The 16,943-nt window shown below is 35.5% G+C and overlaps 3 protein-coding genes across 3 annotated transcripts; all 3 read right to left on the bottom strand.

The window, feature by feature from the left end:
• Positions 1-2,838: 2,838 nt before the first annotated feature.
• Positions 2,839-6,212, bottom strand: hoxd11a (homeobox D11a). Its single transcript, XM_026947387.3, has 2 exons — positions 4,511-6,212; positions 2,839-3,733 (listed from the first exon to the last, which is right to left on the bottom strand). Exons 1-2 carry the CDS (start codon positions 5,118-5,120, stop codon positions 3,504-3,506), a joined length of 840 nt encoding a protein of 279 aa, XP_026803188.1. The 5' UTR covers positions 5,121-6,212; the 3' UTR covers positions 2,839-3,503.
• A 2,029-nt stretch (positions 6,213-8,241) lies between these two features.
• Positions 8,242-11,277, bottom strand: hoxd12a (homeobox D12a). The gene is made up of 2 exons (XM_026912851.3): positions 9,414-11,277; positions 8,242-9,108 (listed from the first exon to the last, which is right to left on the bottom strand). Exons 1-2 carry the CDS (start codon positions 9,952-9,954, stop codon positions 8,870-8,872), a joined length of 780 nt encoding a protein of 259 aa, XP_026768652.2. The 5' UTR covers positions 9,955-11,277; the 3' UTR covers positions 8,242-8,869.
• A 1,858-nt stretch (positions 11,278-13,135) lies between these two features.
• hoxd13a (homeobox D13a) lies at positions 13,136-14,917 on the bottom strand. Its single transcript, XM_026912906.3, has 2 exons — positions 14,228-14,917; positions 13,136-13,759 (listed from the first exon to the last, which is right to left on the bottom strand). The coding sequence occupies exons 1-2, from the start codon at positions 14,817-14,819 to the stop codon at positions 13,509-13,511; spliced, it is 843 nt and encodes a 280-aa protein (XP_026768707.1). The 5' UTR covers positions 14,820-14,917; the 3' UTR covers positions 13,136-13,508.
• Between the last annotated feature and the right edge of the window lie 2,026 nt (positions 14,918-16,943).

Below are 16,943 nucleotides of genomic sequence, written 5' to 3'. Positions count from 1 at the left end.
AAATGCTTGAAATGGCAAGGGGTGGAGAGAATTCATGTATATATATAACAGTGGGCCTATTTTTCAGTGTTTTAAAAAGTACATTTATAATGCATTAGCTTTTCTTAAATATGATTAAATAATTCTTTTATGTCAGCTAAAATAGCTTAAGCATTTTTTTTACGTTTGAAATATTTTGATAGATGTACATTGTTAATATGTTTATATTACAGTTAATAAAAACAGATGAATGTTGACCGTAGCTACATGCAGGGCCGTATTAAGAAATAAAGCAAAAGGAAAACAGCATATACAAAAACTTAGCATTTTATTTTTACCTTTTATATTCTTTTTTTTATTATTATTTTTTCCATTTGTTCGTTAACTGTATACGATGTATCTATTGCTTTTTTCTTGACAAAATTATCGGGCACACTTAAAGTAAACTAGAGAGTTTACACTATTAATCCTGCTGTTTTTCTCAATGATGGCCTCTATACTTTTTTAAAAATATATTTTGCACGTGTATATGCAACGATGCCGTAATATTAGACAATACATTTTGACGTAGTAACAGTACTGACTAAATGTACAGCACATTATGTTCGATAAATGTCTCAAACCACTGACAAATATTCCTTAAACTGAAAGTAACATTATAATATAATATAATATAATATAATATAATATAATATAATATAATATAATATAATATAATCCATATACTATATAATATATTAGTCAGAATTGTAGTATGGTACAATGACTTTCCAGTCGTTTTTATTTACTGTGACTGTAACGTCCGATTTTTTTTTTTTATTAGACTGTCACTAAATCGAATTGTGATTCAAATAGTACACACGATATTTCCTATATTTCTGTCTTTTATTTAGACGCCTCTGAATTACGAGCACATACAACTTGAATAATCTGTTACCGGTTAATTTCATCAAATAAATAAAATATTTACTGACCATTTAGAAATGAAAATTACCTGAAAAACACACACACACACACACACACACACAATTGTATAACAGCGATGAGCAAAAACCTTCTCAACTAAACTGCTTATGACGCTTTGTTAGATATGCAATATATCACATAAATTACTTATCCACTAAACCCCGAAATATTGTAATTCTGTTTTAAAAGGCAGGTTGTACGGAATCTCAGACACTTAGAAACCTCAGATACAAATGACTTTCTCCCAAGATCACAGTCATTGTTACATACTCAACACTTGAAATACACAGTGCCTACTCCAAAACTGTTGTAAGTGTGCCCCCACGTGGCCACTGACTATACTAAAGTCAAAAACGAGTAAGAGAGAATTAAATTATAATTTTACAAATTTGGCCAAAATAAGACCACTATAGATAATTATAATGTTAACATTAACAGCCATGCAATTGTGTAACATAATTTTATTATGATCCCTAAACCCTGTTTGCATGTGCCCACTGTAGTAACCACTGTTATATCTTTTTATATAACGCTTGAACAGTTTATTTAGAAAACCATATAAATATAACAAATAAAACTATATAGAATCTTAACATATTGTTAGGATAAAACAGGCATTTCTTTTTCAAAAAGTCAATTCATAAAAATAAATAAATAAATAAATAATCTTTCAGTTTACTCCACCATTCCCATTATTGCAAATAAATGAATAAGTAAATAAATAAATAAATAAATAAATATTTAGGCCTAATTTATTAAATTAAAAAAGATGTTATTGGCAAAATTCTAGAAACTATATCTGACATATTGCATTTGTAAAACATCCACTTGCGACACGAGCCTTTGTTGTTGTAACAGACTGAGAATACATTTCAGGGATTTTTTTTTTAACAATTTGGTTTAGGTCTTCTTCTGTAGGAAGCATGCCTTCAAAACAAAAAACGCTTCATAAAGGTTTCCTTTTGTGTATTTAGTATTATTTTGGTCAGAAAACTAAAACCCGGCTTGTTTAGTACTGATATTTTTAGCTCACATGGCTGTAAGGTATAAGGTCTCAGTGCGTATTTCTGTCTTCAGGGTATTCTAACTGAAAGTAAAATGGTTTCAGATAAAGTGATATATAGTTATATTAATATTAATATTTATATCTGTATCTTTTTTTTTCAGGGAGCTGTAACCTTGCTCTGATTAGACCGTGTAGCAGGCTGAGGAATGCTGGTCTTGAATGAAAGGAAGCGTAGTGCGTCGCGGCCATGTTGGCTCATGCTGCAGTGTTTTATTTCTCGGAGGGCGTAGTTTCTCAACGAGAACAACGAAAAAGGCGCCTATATTTTACGAACGGGTTAAGGGTGGCGACCTTGACATTATGGACGTTCAAACCCGATTTTCATATTTGTATCCACGTTTTCCATTGTTGCTCATAAAATAGTATAAGAACCCCATTTTGTCAGTATTCAAATCTTTGACACAAATGTCACTACTGCAACGATGATGCAGTGGTTCAAAATTTACCAAATTTACTGTCTAGTTCTCATCTGCGTTACTGATTCATTTTGAGAATGCTACTTTCTGTCTAAATCTGTAGGTCTTGTGTACATCCACATCTCATTCTAGAAAAGAACATCCACACAATGTGCAGGGTTTAGGGCCAACGTCGCATTTGGACTGGCCAGAGGGTACAATAGCCCCTAATTTAGCCCTTTACAGCTAGACTTTATTGAACTGTCTAGACGCGGTTCAAGGTTTGGTAAACACCCTTAATGTAAAAGAACAAAAACTCGAGGCCTCTGGCCTTAGTTAGGCCTATACAGGTTTTCACGCGTTTAGTCTACGTGACGATTTTGATTCTGCACCCTTAAAGCGTCGACAGACTAAACTATTATACCATTAAAATGATCGAAGTGGAAAGAAGTTTATTTAAAGAATATGCTTAGTAATTTACATGCACATTTCTGCTTTTAATATGTTTGAAACGTTTTCAAAACAAATATATTTAATAAAAAAAATAACAGCAAGCACATTCTCTCACACAAAATACAAGCTATTACGTAAAAAAAAGTTCAGAGAATTCTGGAATATTCATATTTATTTACTAGACCAATACACAGCATGCTACCGAAACAAATGCATACACATTTCTACACTAATGAAAACACGCATTGATTATTGTAATCAAAATCTGTTTTGCTTACTGCAATTGTAGTGACTTACCTAGCCTTGTACCATGAAAATTGCAATAAATAAAAAAAAAAAGATACAATACGATTACGTTTCTGTAGCAATCACAATTAAACAACAGAACATGAAAAGATTGTCTACCGTTCGGTACCATTCTTTTTTAGAATGTTTTCTTGTTGTGGTTATAATTTTCACAGAGGTAAGAGTTCATTGTTTTAATAGGTTACCAACGTTTTTGCATAGTTAAAAGTATACATCAGACCTAACAGTTCAGCTTAGGTATCTGTTTCGGTTGAATGCATAATGTCCCAATAGCATACATGCTCACGACTGGGTGAAAGCCATGAACGTGGTCTGCTAAAATAAACAGTCTAATGATTTCAGAATAAAGGGTTTCCAGTGAAGTACTGGAGACGATCTCGGTTGAGCTTTTTTTCTTTCATCCTTCTGTTCTGGAACCAGATCTTCACTTGTCGGTCTGTAAGGTTTAGCATTCTTGACAACTGGAGGCGCTTCTCTTTATTTATGTACACGTTGAAAAAGAATTCTCGTTCAAGTTCTCGGATCTGATATTTTGAATATGGGCATCTCTTTTTTCTGGACTTTGTACCTACAAAAAGAAACATAGCTGGGTTAACAATGCAAATAAAATGTAACTTAGTAAACTTAGTTGTGCAACTACTTAACTGGCTGACATTAAATACATTAAGATCAACTGAAGCTGGACGTTTTCTGCAATGGCCTCAAAGAACTCAGCAAGCTTTTTTTCCTTCCATATACAGCTACACGTTTTGTGATTTCTTTTATCGTCAGTTTAACAGCAGATGGACACATACACAACAAAGTAAGGACCTAAGAAACCCATACACAAATGAAAACACACTCATTGCACGGAGACGAACATGTACGTGCGCGCGCACATAAAAGCATGCCGACAAGCTATTTTGTTGTTGTTGTTGTTGTTGTTGTTGTTGTGGTTTCTAGGAGTAGCTTGCAACATTCTGTTAAAATCTGTCGGGTTAGTCCAGTATTCTGTTAAACCTAAATAGCTTAGTCGTACAAACTAGTGAAACACCGAAGTCCAGAAATAGACACGGGTTTAGTTGCAGCACTAAATGCACTTCACTGGGCCGGTAGAGTATATGACAAGGAACTGTAGTCATTTATACATGTATATCAGTTTGTAATTAAATTCAGAAATACACAACTCGCCACCATCATTGCCATATGCCCCAGAACTGCTTTCCCATCATAAAAATTGTTTTACAACAGCAAGTCAAGTCGTATTGGGTATGTAAAAACCTTTGCATGCTTATAAAGCTGCACATAAAACCGAACCAACAAAGTGGTCTAGCAGCTTTAAGTACCGTTTAATGTGTGTACCTACTTGAGCCGTTGTTCTTCCCCTCTTGCTCGCACGTTGATAGTGGAGATTCTTCCTCTGTGGTTTCAGCGTCCCTTTTCGTCTGATCCGCGCTATCCGAGGACACTTTATTACATGCGGCATCTCCGGGGACAGTAGGCTCAGTCTTTTGTCTGGAGGACTCAGGGTTGGGCTTCCCAGTGTTAACAGTTTCGAAAAATTGGTCAAAGCCTTGAGGAAGTACTCCGTTTCGTCCGACATTGGTGAAAAAATTGCACGCGGAGTTCGTGCCGCCGTGATGGCTGTACACAGGCTCATTTTTAAATATCATTTCCGCTCTGTTTGATGACTGGAGCAGATCTCGGTGCATTATCTCGTCCGTTGAATAGTAGGAAGCGTAATTGCCCCTGTAATGCCATTTGCTCGGGTGATCCAGTCCATAGTCTCTGAAAGCCACTTCTCGAACAGGTTGGACTTGAGCGATATTGGAAGAGTATGGAAAATTAACTTGACAAGACGTGGACTGCGGTAAAAACGACGACACAGTCGAGAAATCAGGCGCCGACACATAGTACGTGCAGTTCGGTAAATACATGCTGGACGCGCAGTTACCGCGATCATCGTAGTCCGTCATATCTCGGTTTGGCGTTAGAGAGCACGAACAGGCAACTCGACTGTGTTAAACTTTGTACATCTATTGCACCATAGGCGTGTGGACAGGAGTCGTGAGGGAGAAAAAAAATCGGAAACGTAGGCTGACGTGCAATTCATCTTGATCGATTCTTGAGGTAATTGTGTCATGTGATCCGGCAAAGAAATTACCATATATCAATATCAGTCATTAGGAACTGTCTTGGGCAGCTCATAGGCAAAAGCACACGGCAAATTATTGGTTGCCTGCATCTTCTGAAACTCCCCATGTTCATAACCAAGGCATTAGTAAGCTAAACAATCGCTGAAGTGCTAGGTTACCACAGACACTTTGCTCCAGAAATAAGCATAACAGATTACAACAAATTAGGTACATTTTGTAACATTTAGTCAGATTATTGTGTCTGCATTGCTGATAATTCTATAAGGCTCAGTTTCGTGACTTTTAAGAATATCTAGTTTTTTTTTCTTTTCCCAGGTACCCACGCCTTACACACGACGAGCTGTGACTTTTACAAACAAGATAATAATTTTGGATACTTCTATCGGAGATCTGAATTAACATACAGATTTACGGTCTATCTGGTTTTAATCGAACTGTGAAGTTTTATTCCTTTCTCAACAATTACAATAGACTATGTGTACTGTCATTCATCTCCTTTTTTTCTCATCGGGCATTGGCTTTAACAGCAGTTCACAGTACATTATTATCGTAACACTTTGGCTTTAGAGAACAGGTTTAAGGAAGTTTTTCAACATGTTTTTACGAAGGAAGCAGACAACTCTTTTAAAGTTATTTACTTTAAGGCGAATCATTACTGAGTATATGTTTTCTTGCAGTTTCTAAGGCGAGAAAGAAGGACGTTTTATTCACAGGGCAAACGTAGGCTTATTCCTAAAACCTATTTGGAAAAAAGTACTGATAAGTGTATAGCCTACATCGCCGAAGAATTTACTGCTACTACCACCACTACTACTAATACTACTCCTACTACTCCTACTCCTCTTCCTCCTACTACTATTAATAATAATTATAACAATAGTAGTAGCACAGTAGTAATAGAAATACTGTATCTGAGTTGCACTTACTTTAGAGTTTTAGTAGCAAATCCAAGCTCCGTCTGCTGAATAGCTTTCGTCGAATGTTGCATCGTAGCAATTAAACACAGAAAAATGTCGTGAAACAGGAGCTACGCTGGATTCACACTGCCAAGTCCAAAACAACTCTTCTGGCTTTGAACGTCTGAGGCCTGAAAGGCAGCCGGCAATCTACAATAACCGTCAGCACTTAAATCATTTTATTGCTCAGACAAAAGGATGAGCCCTGGTTTTACTGTCTTGTAAGTGAGTTGTGTGGAAGAATTTGTTGACTACACTGAAGCCAAGAAAGCAAAATGTATTATTAGAATATTTCATGCAATTACTAATATTACCAGAAGTTGCAGAATGTTTAAAATATGTTTTATTATCAAAAAGTAAATTATTAAGGTTTTACTTAATCTAGCATATTAAATCGTGCGGTTACCTTTGTTGTTATTTCGTTTATTGAATTCATCTCAGCTCGAATTCTATGAAAGCTTAAAAGGTGTAGCTTTAGTCCTGATTGAGCTTACTTGTAATTTCCAAGCTAGCTAAATCACGTGCTTAACAAAAGAAAATATGTTATACATATAACTACATTTTCCTTTCACTATGAACTGTCTGGAAAAGAAAAGTGGCCAGCTATGGAAGCCATACGGCTACCTAGCTTACAAAAAGATTTTCAAAACAAATCTACCTTCAGTGTAAGCGTTACGTGGACAGAACGATGTTGATACTAATGATCCCAAAAGACGTTAAATTATATTCACCACAGTTTTGCTGTTAAAGTCTAATAAGACATAATTTTACTGAATTTAAAATAATAAAAAAATAAAATAACTAAATAGAGTGTAAATTAAATTAATAATTTAAGAAAACCACATCACAATCGCACAGATATTTGGCTCTTGGAATTATTCAAATGAATGCAGATTCACAGCGCAAAGCTTTCAGTGAATACGATGTGTTTAACGGATTGTTTTTATTATAAACGCCCTACTATTGCTACTACTACTGCTATTAATAATAATAATAATAATAATAATAATAATAATAATAATAATAACAATGAATGTTTTTAAATAACTCACCCAAAAATGTATTCTTTTGAAATAATGTGTGTATTTGTGTGTTTATGGTGAAAGGCTGAAGACTAACTTGACCTTAACTTTGTTATGGCGTCCCCGTATCTGGCGCGCGCCAGCAGATACGTTGTCTCGCGCCCTCAGCTTAAAAAAATAAAATAAAATAAATTATATTCCGCTTGGCTCTATAAAGCCTTTCAGGCTATCAAACTAAGAGAACAGCGCAGTTTAATTAATGTTGCACGTATTGCTTCTGTATATATACATGTATATAGTATTTATACTAGACAAGTATTATTTAATATAAAAAAATAGATCATGTTCTCTCTATATCCTTAAAGTGATGCTCCAGTATGATGAGTCTGGACGTATTCATGTATAAAGTAAAATGCGAGTAGATTCGCTTAAATATACTCAAACGTTTTGGCCTATTAAGTAAACATCTCTTCCTTTTTTTACAAGGTTGAGATTCATTTGGCCTATTCTAACATAACAAATACCAAAGAACGTCTACATTCACATTTACCCAGTTTGATACTACAAATACCATACTAAACACTTTTTGCATAGACTTTCGGCTAATCGAAACATAATAATACTTCTCAGACTGCAGTCATATAACACAATACGATATAATACGCATTGAACATTCACATACCGGTGTGATCTAAACAAGACAACAGACTATTACGACACCAGATTATGTTTAGATAATATAGTGTTGACTTAACAGAATATTTAAAAAATAGTTCAAAAATTTAACCAGAAAAAAAGCCTACATAAGAAATATCAGACACACACCGTATTGTTTTAGATTAATGTATTACGAAAACAAAATAATTAATGTCAATATATATATATATATATATATATATATATATATATATATATATATATATATATATATATATATATATATATATATATATATATGTCAATGTGAAGCTATACACATGTATTACAGCTCTCTCTCTTTAAAGGTAAATTTGTGTGTGGACACTTGGTTACCACCCAGACTTGGAATTCACCTGACTGTTTACTTACAAACCTGAGCTTAGAGCTTATACTTGCCAGGCTGAAGCTCTCTCTCCAGTTCAAGGCTTTTCATTAGAAAACAGAAGTTTAACACACACACACACACACACACACAAAACGTACACACCTTTCGATGAGTTTACAATTCAGTGGGACAGCTTACATGACAATTTAAATAGGCAGAATCTCTGATAAATCAAGAAAAAACATAAAAGATTACATGACTGTGCAGGCAATGTTGCATATTAATTTTACTTTTAATGAATGGCGTCCTGTAAAATGTTTTCTACTGCTGATTACGTCAAAAAATGTTATTATGGTGGGGACTAATTTTGCAATTGTTCTCGTGATCAGCTAGATCAGTATCTGCCTTAAATAAATATTGTAAATTTTGTCGATTTCTTCGTATCCTTACAATGGTATTATAAAAATACAGTTGTATTAAACTCCTTAAACCACTTGGGAAGTCATTGCCAAGGTGAGGAGCAACTTGTACGCTGTGGCCACCAATAAGTGAAGCACTGATTTTTCTTCAGTGCACGGAGAAAGCATGCTCGCGCATTAATAAACGTTTCTTTTTCATTCTCCGGTTTTGAAACCAGATTTTTACTTGTTGATCACTCAAGTCCAGTCTATCCGACAGCTCTTTCCGTTTCTGTCGGTTTATGAATTCGTTGATCATAAATTCATTCTCAAGTTCAGCCAGCTGTGGTTTCGTGTAAGGTTTCCTCTTCTTTCTGGCTCTTACTTGTGCAGGACACCAAGGGAATCCTAGAAAGAAAACAAGGCATCAGTAGATTTCGTTCACCTATGCTGTAAACTGTTTATGAACACATTTAATACTGAATATGTTACAATATTTTCATATCAAATATTCCTCTTGGAAACAACGAATTGCTAGTGCAGATATTTAATGGGACAGATGTAAAAAAAAAAAAAATAAATAAAGCAACATTCTAAAGGAAAAGTACTAATTAAATGTCCTGTTTAAATGAAATCTTGTGCCATACATATAAAAGAAAACAATATGATATGGACAGACCATAACTCCCATAACAGTTAAAGAAGTTGCGTACCGTCCGTAAAAGCTGCACTGGTGTTCTGAGAACTCGATGTGGGCTGTACTGGGGCAGTGGAGTGTGCAAGTTGTTCAGTGCCATCGATTATCGAATGGCTGTTGGAATTCACCCCAGTCTGTACAACCGTGTTTTGCAACCTTTTGTCCAAGTCTGAAAAGTCACATTTGCTAAAGCTGGCAGTTGTTGTTATCCCGTGCTCACCGGTAAACGCTGTCGTGTGTTTGTCCGCCAACCCTGCTTTGGGGTTTGCATCTTGGCCGTAGTATTTACAGGAGTCTCCTTTGCTATGGCCAGTCACAGCCACTGAGTTAGTAATAAACGGCTGAGAATAGCCACTAAATGCGAGGCTCTGTGGCGGGCTTGTGCACGAACTTGGGGAAGTCCACGGGAGTGAACACACCTCTCTCCTGCCGTAGAGCTGCGCGAGTCCGGACGGATGGGCGCCATTGGGCCAGTTGGAGAAAGGCAACGAATCCGCAGTTGGATAATTCAACATAGGACTAACATAGCCAGAACTAAGAAAATTGTGCTCACACATTTCTGATGAGCTCACCCACGCAATTCTTACACGCGATTTTATTTTACCCCTAAAAGAATAAAAGTCAGTAATTGTTGATTTGTTAATGCACAGTCACGTGATATGCAAACCAGCAGAGTCCGGCCCCGCCCTTGCCCCAGCTCACTACATAACATAATACTCAAGCTACGTCTTTTTAGGAAAAAGCCTTTAAATAGGCAATTGACCGTCGTTTCTTGTCTATATGAATGTTGTTTAACATAACTAAATTGTGGCTTTCAAAATAAATTTTCTTAGTAAGATTCAAAGAAAGAGGTTTAATTACAACGCGTTATATGTCAATAACTATTAGAGCAATATAGCCTGCGACTGAAAATTGCTTACGATAATGTAATATAACATAGACGTTAGCAGTCTTTAGCAATCTTTTATTAAATTTTTTTCTAGCATTAGCTTACTGATTACTAATCACTCCTTCCGCCCGATTTACTTTAAAACAAGTCCTGATTTTTTTTAAATAAATAAAAACTGCAATTAGAATTAGAATCTCAGAATTATCATAACAGACACGTATTCTGTATAATTTTGTAATATGTTACTGTATTATAATTATGTATATTGAGTTCACTTTTTAGTATTTAGTTTACGTTCCATCTTATATGTGGGCTACTATAAATGTAAACAAACTATTAAGGTTAAACCAGCTAGAAGCTAAATAAAATAACAACACACAATTGTAACAAAATAAAACGACGTGTTTCTATAACGTGTTTCTTCTTCTTCTCATTATTATTATTATTATTATTATTATTATTTCCTTTTTTCAAGCGCAAAACGTCACGTTTCCTGTACTATTATTATTACTGAAGACACTAGAATGTTGAAAACGACGCTTAAGACGATTTTCCTATGTGTCTTTTCCTCTAGTTTTATCACGCAATTTTTTGCAGAGACTTCAAATATGTTTATCTCTGTGTCATTAGCATGTTTATGTTGTTCCACAGACATTCACAACTAAAGAAATAATAGGGCTACAGGCCTATAAGAAAGAGAGCTTTCAATTTTCATCTTTCAATCTTTCCTTGCGCCTTCGGTCCTGTCTTTTTTTTTCTTTCTTTCTTTCTGTGTTTTTTTTTTTTTTAGGTTAGTCAAATTCATAATTCGGTGTAATTTTCTATAAGGTGATCAGTAGAACAGGCCAATTTTTTAAAACACAGATTTTTATTTCTCAAAATATTATTACACTTATATAATCACAAGGTATGTTGTCGAGGACGCTTTATTTGTGAAAATGACTAATTATGGCTTAAACATTTTGATAATTTTCAATGTCAGATTTTTTTTAACAAATAATAATACAATAATGGTCTTACCTGACATGGTGTACATGGCGAAATATCTGGTATAATGATGCCATATCCCATGTCATAGACTACTGTCTAATTTAATATTTTAAGTATCTGAAACAAGGAAACGTATTTAGGCCAATGTAATGACAAAACCTTAAGCAGTAAATAACAAATATTTAAATTTTCAGCAATTTCATATAACAGAATGTGAATGGCCGAACATGATTACTTGGACACTGCACAAACACTAGACGTTAAATTGAGTATCTAATAAGCCTAATATTAAAGATGAGAACGAAATATTTAAATAGATTTTTGCCTTACCTCGGGTGGCTTTTTCCAAACGTTGGAAATTATTGCCTAGCAAGAGCAGCCTGAATGAATCGTAAACGCGCCGGAAAGAGAAGAGACGGTTCAGCCTCCCAGCCTTTACGAGTCTAGCAATTACATAAAAGCATTAAAACAAGACTCCTTTCGTTTGCTCGACATTCCGAAGAATGGCACAAGTTATCGTATTTATTTAATGGAAAACGAGTTAGATTCACTGACAACACAAAAACTCAGTTCAAGGTCAAAGTCCAGACATACATTTAGCAAAAACAAGTCCAAGTGCATTTAATAGCAAGGTTGTTTTGTAGCTACAGTCCGAGTTACTTTTCAAATGGAATAATATAGTCCATGTTGGAAACAAGGCCATACAGTTTTGTTGCTTTTGTTGACGATCGTGTTGTTGACTGACGTAGATAAAGGAAACCAATGTAATATTTTAGGCCATAGTTTAGAGCCGCCGTTGTGTTTTTGCATGCACTTACGGCCATTCAGCCTTCATTCGGCCATTCTGGTTTGTAAGTGGGAAGTGTCTAATTTCCTTAATACAACGCCCCTTGGCCCTTTTATTAAATTAATATTTGAATGGCATTTTTGTCGAACCACTACTGAGCTGTAATTACGCTACAGAGCCAGTAGATGGAAACAAACTTCCACAAATTGAGGAGCTTTCGGTAGTTATGGCACTCAGACATTTAAGTCAAGGTCGCCACTGTGAACGCGTGTCAAGGTCAACGGTAAAGACAAGACTCGCTATATGAGTGGAAATTTTGTGAAAAAATATCCTAAAACGCAATTTTATGAACCTTCTGCGACTTTTAATGTATTATGTATAGCAGTTTAAGAGGAAAGAAGAGCTCGTTCCAAAGATTCTGCTGCTTTATAAGTTCAGAAATATTCTGAAATTTCAAAGTATGTGAATGACCATTTTGAATCAGTTGTGTATGTTTTTCAACATGATGATCTAACCAAGAGTTTTCCCGAGTGTAAAGCCCACCAAACTATAACACTTAGTTACAACAAGCAAGTTGACATTCATATTGGGAATAAAGTGATGTATTTCTCAACTCCACTCCTGGTGGCTCAACGTTTTCCAGTCTCCAAACACACTCAATCCAACTCATGAGCTCGTCGTCAAGCCCTCCATAAGCTGCATCTGGTGTATTCGGAGTAGAGAAAACTTGAAATTATGTAGTACAATGAGCCTTCAAGATGGCTGTACCATATAGACCAATGCCAAATTCAGACAAAGCGAAAATAACAAATAAAAGTTTACAACTTCCAAACCACTGAAAATGCGTCATTTATTGTCTTGCTGCATGTTTTCACAAAATAAAGACAAATCACAAATGTTTCATTTGTATACATGGTTGAATCTAGGGTGTGTATTGCATGTTGTTGCAATATTAAACTTTCTTTCTTTAATAAATAACATTCTGTTTCCTTATAACATTCCTCATGGGTTCAAGACCTTCAAGTGCATGCCTTCTTGTTTATATCTCAACAGAATCACAATCATCCACAAATGATGCAATGACATTTTATTGGGAAAACATTGAAGCAAATCATTGTTAACATCTGCACAAACAGAACGGAAGTGTACATAAGGAATCCAGACTGGCCTCACCACAAAATAAACTAATATTGTAGGATTACCATATAGCGTATAATATAATAGATGTCTTCAGTAGCCTTAACCCTTTAAATTATGTGTCTGAAAAACAATTGAGGTGCTTGCAGAATAACACTAATCATTCAATAATATATATATATATATATAAAGCTGTTAAAATGGAGCAATAAAACTTACAGCACATTAGGACACTTTTCTATAAATAAGGAGCTTCAGACCATTAACAAAGTTGAACTGAGTATAAAATTAGTTTAGATGGTAATTCATTAAAAAGATTCAAAGTCTTTAGATATTTTGGAAATTATTTTCTTGTCCTTAACACGGCGATTCTGAAACCATATAGTGACTTGTCTCTCTGACAGGTTAGTGGAGGACGCTATCCGTCTTCGCCTTTCTTTGGTAATAAACTTTGTAACGGTGTATTCATGCTCGAGTTCCTTCAGCTGCAATTTCGTATATGGAACCCGTTTCTTCCTCCCGCGCCGAAGAAAAGGGCCGGTATCAGGCGCTGCGTCTTCTGCAAATATATACTAAAACAATATAGTAGCCTACTACTAGTGACATGACACTAATAAAATATATTTTTGCATAATGATGACTGTATTTGTTATGTATAATCTATAAACATTATATATTATTATGTATGCATGTTGCATACATAATAATAATATATAGCTATACATATGTACAATTTACATATCTATAATTCCAGTGTGTAACTGCGATGTACTTCCATATTTCTGAAGCAAATGGAAAGACTGGAAATTTTCTAAAAATTTCGGACAGAAGTCTTTAATTAGCTGTACAAGCAAACTGTTTATACATATGACCTAACGCAGCTTGTTGCTTATGGCAATGAAACGAGTCTATATCATCAAATGTATTCACTGCATCAACATTTTCAAACATGCAGCAATCATTAGTAGGCGTGCTAGACCTTTATAGGTATAAAAAGACACGAAAAGGCCTACAGTATACATCTTACCTGTTAGTGACGATTTCCAGATATGCGGGCTGGCCGCTTGCTCTTTCGGACAATAAATCTGGTTGCTCCAACTGGTCGACCAGTTCCAGGGCTCGTAGTCCTCCATTACGAAAGGACTTTCATGTTTGTGATCTCTGGTCCTGGCGCACTGAACTACAGGGACATCAATATATCCAGGGATCCTATAGGGTCCTGCATAGCCCTGATACACACCAACGTCCCGAACCCTGGTCGGACCTTCACTGCAGTGTATTGCGGCTCTACTGAAATCCACCACATCTTGGGTATCAGCCAAGTGTCCATATACTTTCCCATTAACACTGTGGTGGTTCATGACTCGCTGCTGAAACACTGCGCTTGGAGGAGCTTTGCAACTGTAGAAACTGTTGGCGAAGTGGCACCCAAAAGTAACTTGCGAGTTGGTACAAGACGCTGTGTTGGGTAAGGATACGTAAGGAGATAGAGGCTCGGGGCTCAGAGAGCTCGGTGTATCCGACAGCAGATAAGACGAAGATCGACTCGAGTGCGCTCCAAAGGCAGACGTGTAAAAACTTCTACTGGCTTTCTCCCCGCCTAACTCCTGCCGCTCCATATTTATATGACAACCAGCACAATTAACCTGAGATTGTTTAAAACCATCCTCCTGTCTTAATCCAGTCCAGTCAAGTAGGGCAAAGCATTATAAAAATCAATTGACAGCAAGGCTTTTTATATTTTCCAGACTAATTACAGGACAATGACAACCTGAAACATGATTGGTTAGTACTGTCCACGTGATATGCAAATCACTAGGTTGACCTTGGATAATGTTACTAAGAGATTAAGTCGCTCAGAAGACCAGAGACCTCGTTCAAGTTTGAGCATTTGTTGCTGACCTACTATTTATGTACATACAATTAAACGTGTATACAATTTCAGTCGACAAATGCCTCATCCCACTGGTGACATAATTCCTTGTCTATTAAAAAACTACGTAACATTATCCTTTTAAATTAATCTAAATTTACATAAAAAATAATATGCCTAATGATTTTTATAAGGTCAGTAGCCTACAGTAAGACACGACGTGGTTCTTAAGACTTTTTGATACTGTAGAATAAGAGTATAAAGTACTGCAAATTAAAAATTAACCAGCTGTAACAGTATAAGTCGCTGAGACGTTAAGCTTGTTAAAATACCATAGATTGCTATACAAGTCTTTTATACAAGTGTACAGGTTTTACACAGGCCTCTCTGTAACACAGATTTGACCTTATGCTTAAGCAGAAATACGCTTTAGCGGGCCGACATCTTTTTAACAATGAGTTGATGTATATTTGGAAATTGTTACTATATCATCCGGTTCGGCTATTTGCAGACTATTGCATTAAATGTCCTTCCCACTGTGTAGGCCTATTTGTTTGTTTGTTTGTGTCTATCTGCCTGTCTGTTTATTTGTTTGTTTGCTTGTTTGTTTATAATTGGAGTGACATCTTCAATGTGGTATATAGATCTCAGCTGAATTCATACATCTGTGAAGCTATCAAAAAAACTATCAGATATGTCTACCGAGAAAAAGTCTGTGAGAAATTGCTGCAACATGTAATATAGTCATACTGCATTAGCAATGCAAACATAATGGGAGATATCTTAAAATTCTATTCTTCTCACAGAAATGTTTGTCTGTACATATGGAATTATGTGCCTATGCAGACATATTAATAATCAGTAAACATACTTGAAAGTTTTATATTAGAGGGAGAGAGAAAATATACAGTTTAAGCTTATGTTACAGTTTTTTTCCCTTTGTTTCTGCATCTATGTGAAGGTTAGTCCTCAGACCAGGGTCTAGCGTCGAATCCAACAGACATGCAGTAGTTTAGTTTTGTCACTAGATGGCGATATCAGTCCACATTGTGGGCATTCATCGCTCGATTGATAACCAAGGTTTCTCACAGAAACGATTTGCGAATTAGCCTGATAATGTCAATCAGGTTTCACAAAGATATAGATTTTCCATTCTAGTTGGGATCAGCATACTCGAATTCCAGATCGGGAAACTTATGCATTGAAACCTCACCTGCCGTATTTGAAGACAAACAATCACGGTACACATTTAATCAATGCCATAAATCGCGTCGTTTTATTGAAAGTCTTACGGATACAGAGTTCAACTGACCGTTGCTACTTATTCATTTAAATAGTTATTAAATACTAACACGACGTTCTTAAACTCTCTAAGGCGTCGCTGCTTGCATGCGACCTTACATGCAACCTTTGTGCATTACGTTTCCTTTTTGCTTTTTTGCCTCCAGTGTCATTTTTAGTGCATTTCGAGAGATATGCAGTACACTTCAAATGACTTGTATATACCTTTAAAATATGCTTTTAGATGAAGTTATTGTAACTCAATATGGTGATACATCATTAAATGAGTATAAAATTGTAAATTGCTAGGCCTGGACGGAGGCACACTGATTTCCATTGAAATTACATTTACCAAAAGATGCGAATTTCATTTATGCGGGATATATTTTCCTACAGGTAACTGCTGCTTTTTAACTGTAGACGATTATACAAAATTGTCCTAGCCTGCAGTGTATGTAGGGCCATCAGAATAAATGCTATTTTTTTTCTAACACATTTTCAAGCTATTATTCAGCCATAATTATCCATAATATATAATAATATATATTGATGATGGAATTTGAGTTCATGCAGGGGCAGCTGTGTTGAG

The sequence above is a fragment of the Pangasianodon hypophthalmus genome, chromosome 5 (assembly GCF_027358585.1).
Source record: "Pangasianodon hypophthalmus isolate fPanHyp1 chromosome 5, fPanHyp1.pri, whole genome shotgun sequence".
NCBI classification, from domain to species: domain Eukaryota; kingdom Metazoa; phylum Chordata; class Actinopteri; order Siluriformes; family Pangasiidae; genus Pangasianodon; species Pangasianodon hypophthalmus.
The sequence above is the reverse complement of the archived record's forward strand: the minus strand, read 5'-3'. Positions and strand labels throughout refer to the sequence as shown.

Bases quoted from the DNA above. Each gene is read 5' to 3' on its own strand.
- hoxd11a (XM_026947387.3), bottom strand. From the start codon at position 5,120: ATGACGGACTACGATGATCGCGGTAACTGCGCGTCCAGCATGTATTTA. The intron at 3,734-4,510 runs GTAGGTACACAC...TTCTTTTTGTAG, and splicing joins GGGGAAGAACAACGGCTCAA to GTACAAAGTCCAGAAAAAAG.
- hoxd13a (XM_026912906.3), bottom strand. From the start codon at position 14,819: ATGGAGCGGCAGGAGTTAGGCGGGGAGAAAGCCAGTAGAAGTTTTTAC. The intron at 13,760-14,227 runs GTAAGATGTATA...ATATATTTGCAG, and splicing joins CTGGAAATCGTCACTAACAG to AAGACGCAGCGCCTGATACC.
- hoxd12a (XM_026912851.3), bottom strand. From the start codon at position 9,954: ATGTGTGAGCACAATTTTCTTAGTTCTGGCTATGTTAGTCCTATGTTG. The intron at 9,109-9,413 runs GTACGCAACTTC...TTTTCTTTCTAG, and splicing joins CAGTGCAGCTTTTACGGACG to GATTCCCTTGGTGTCCTGCA.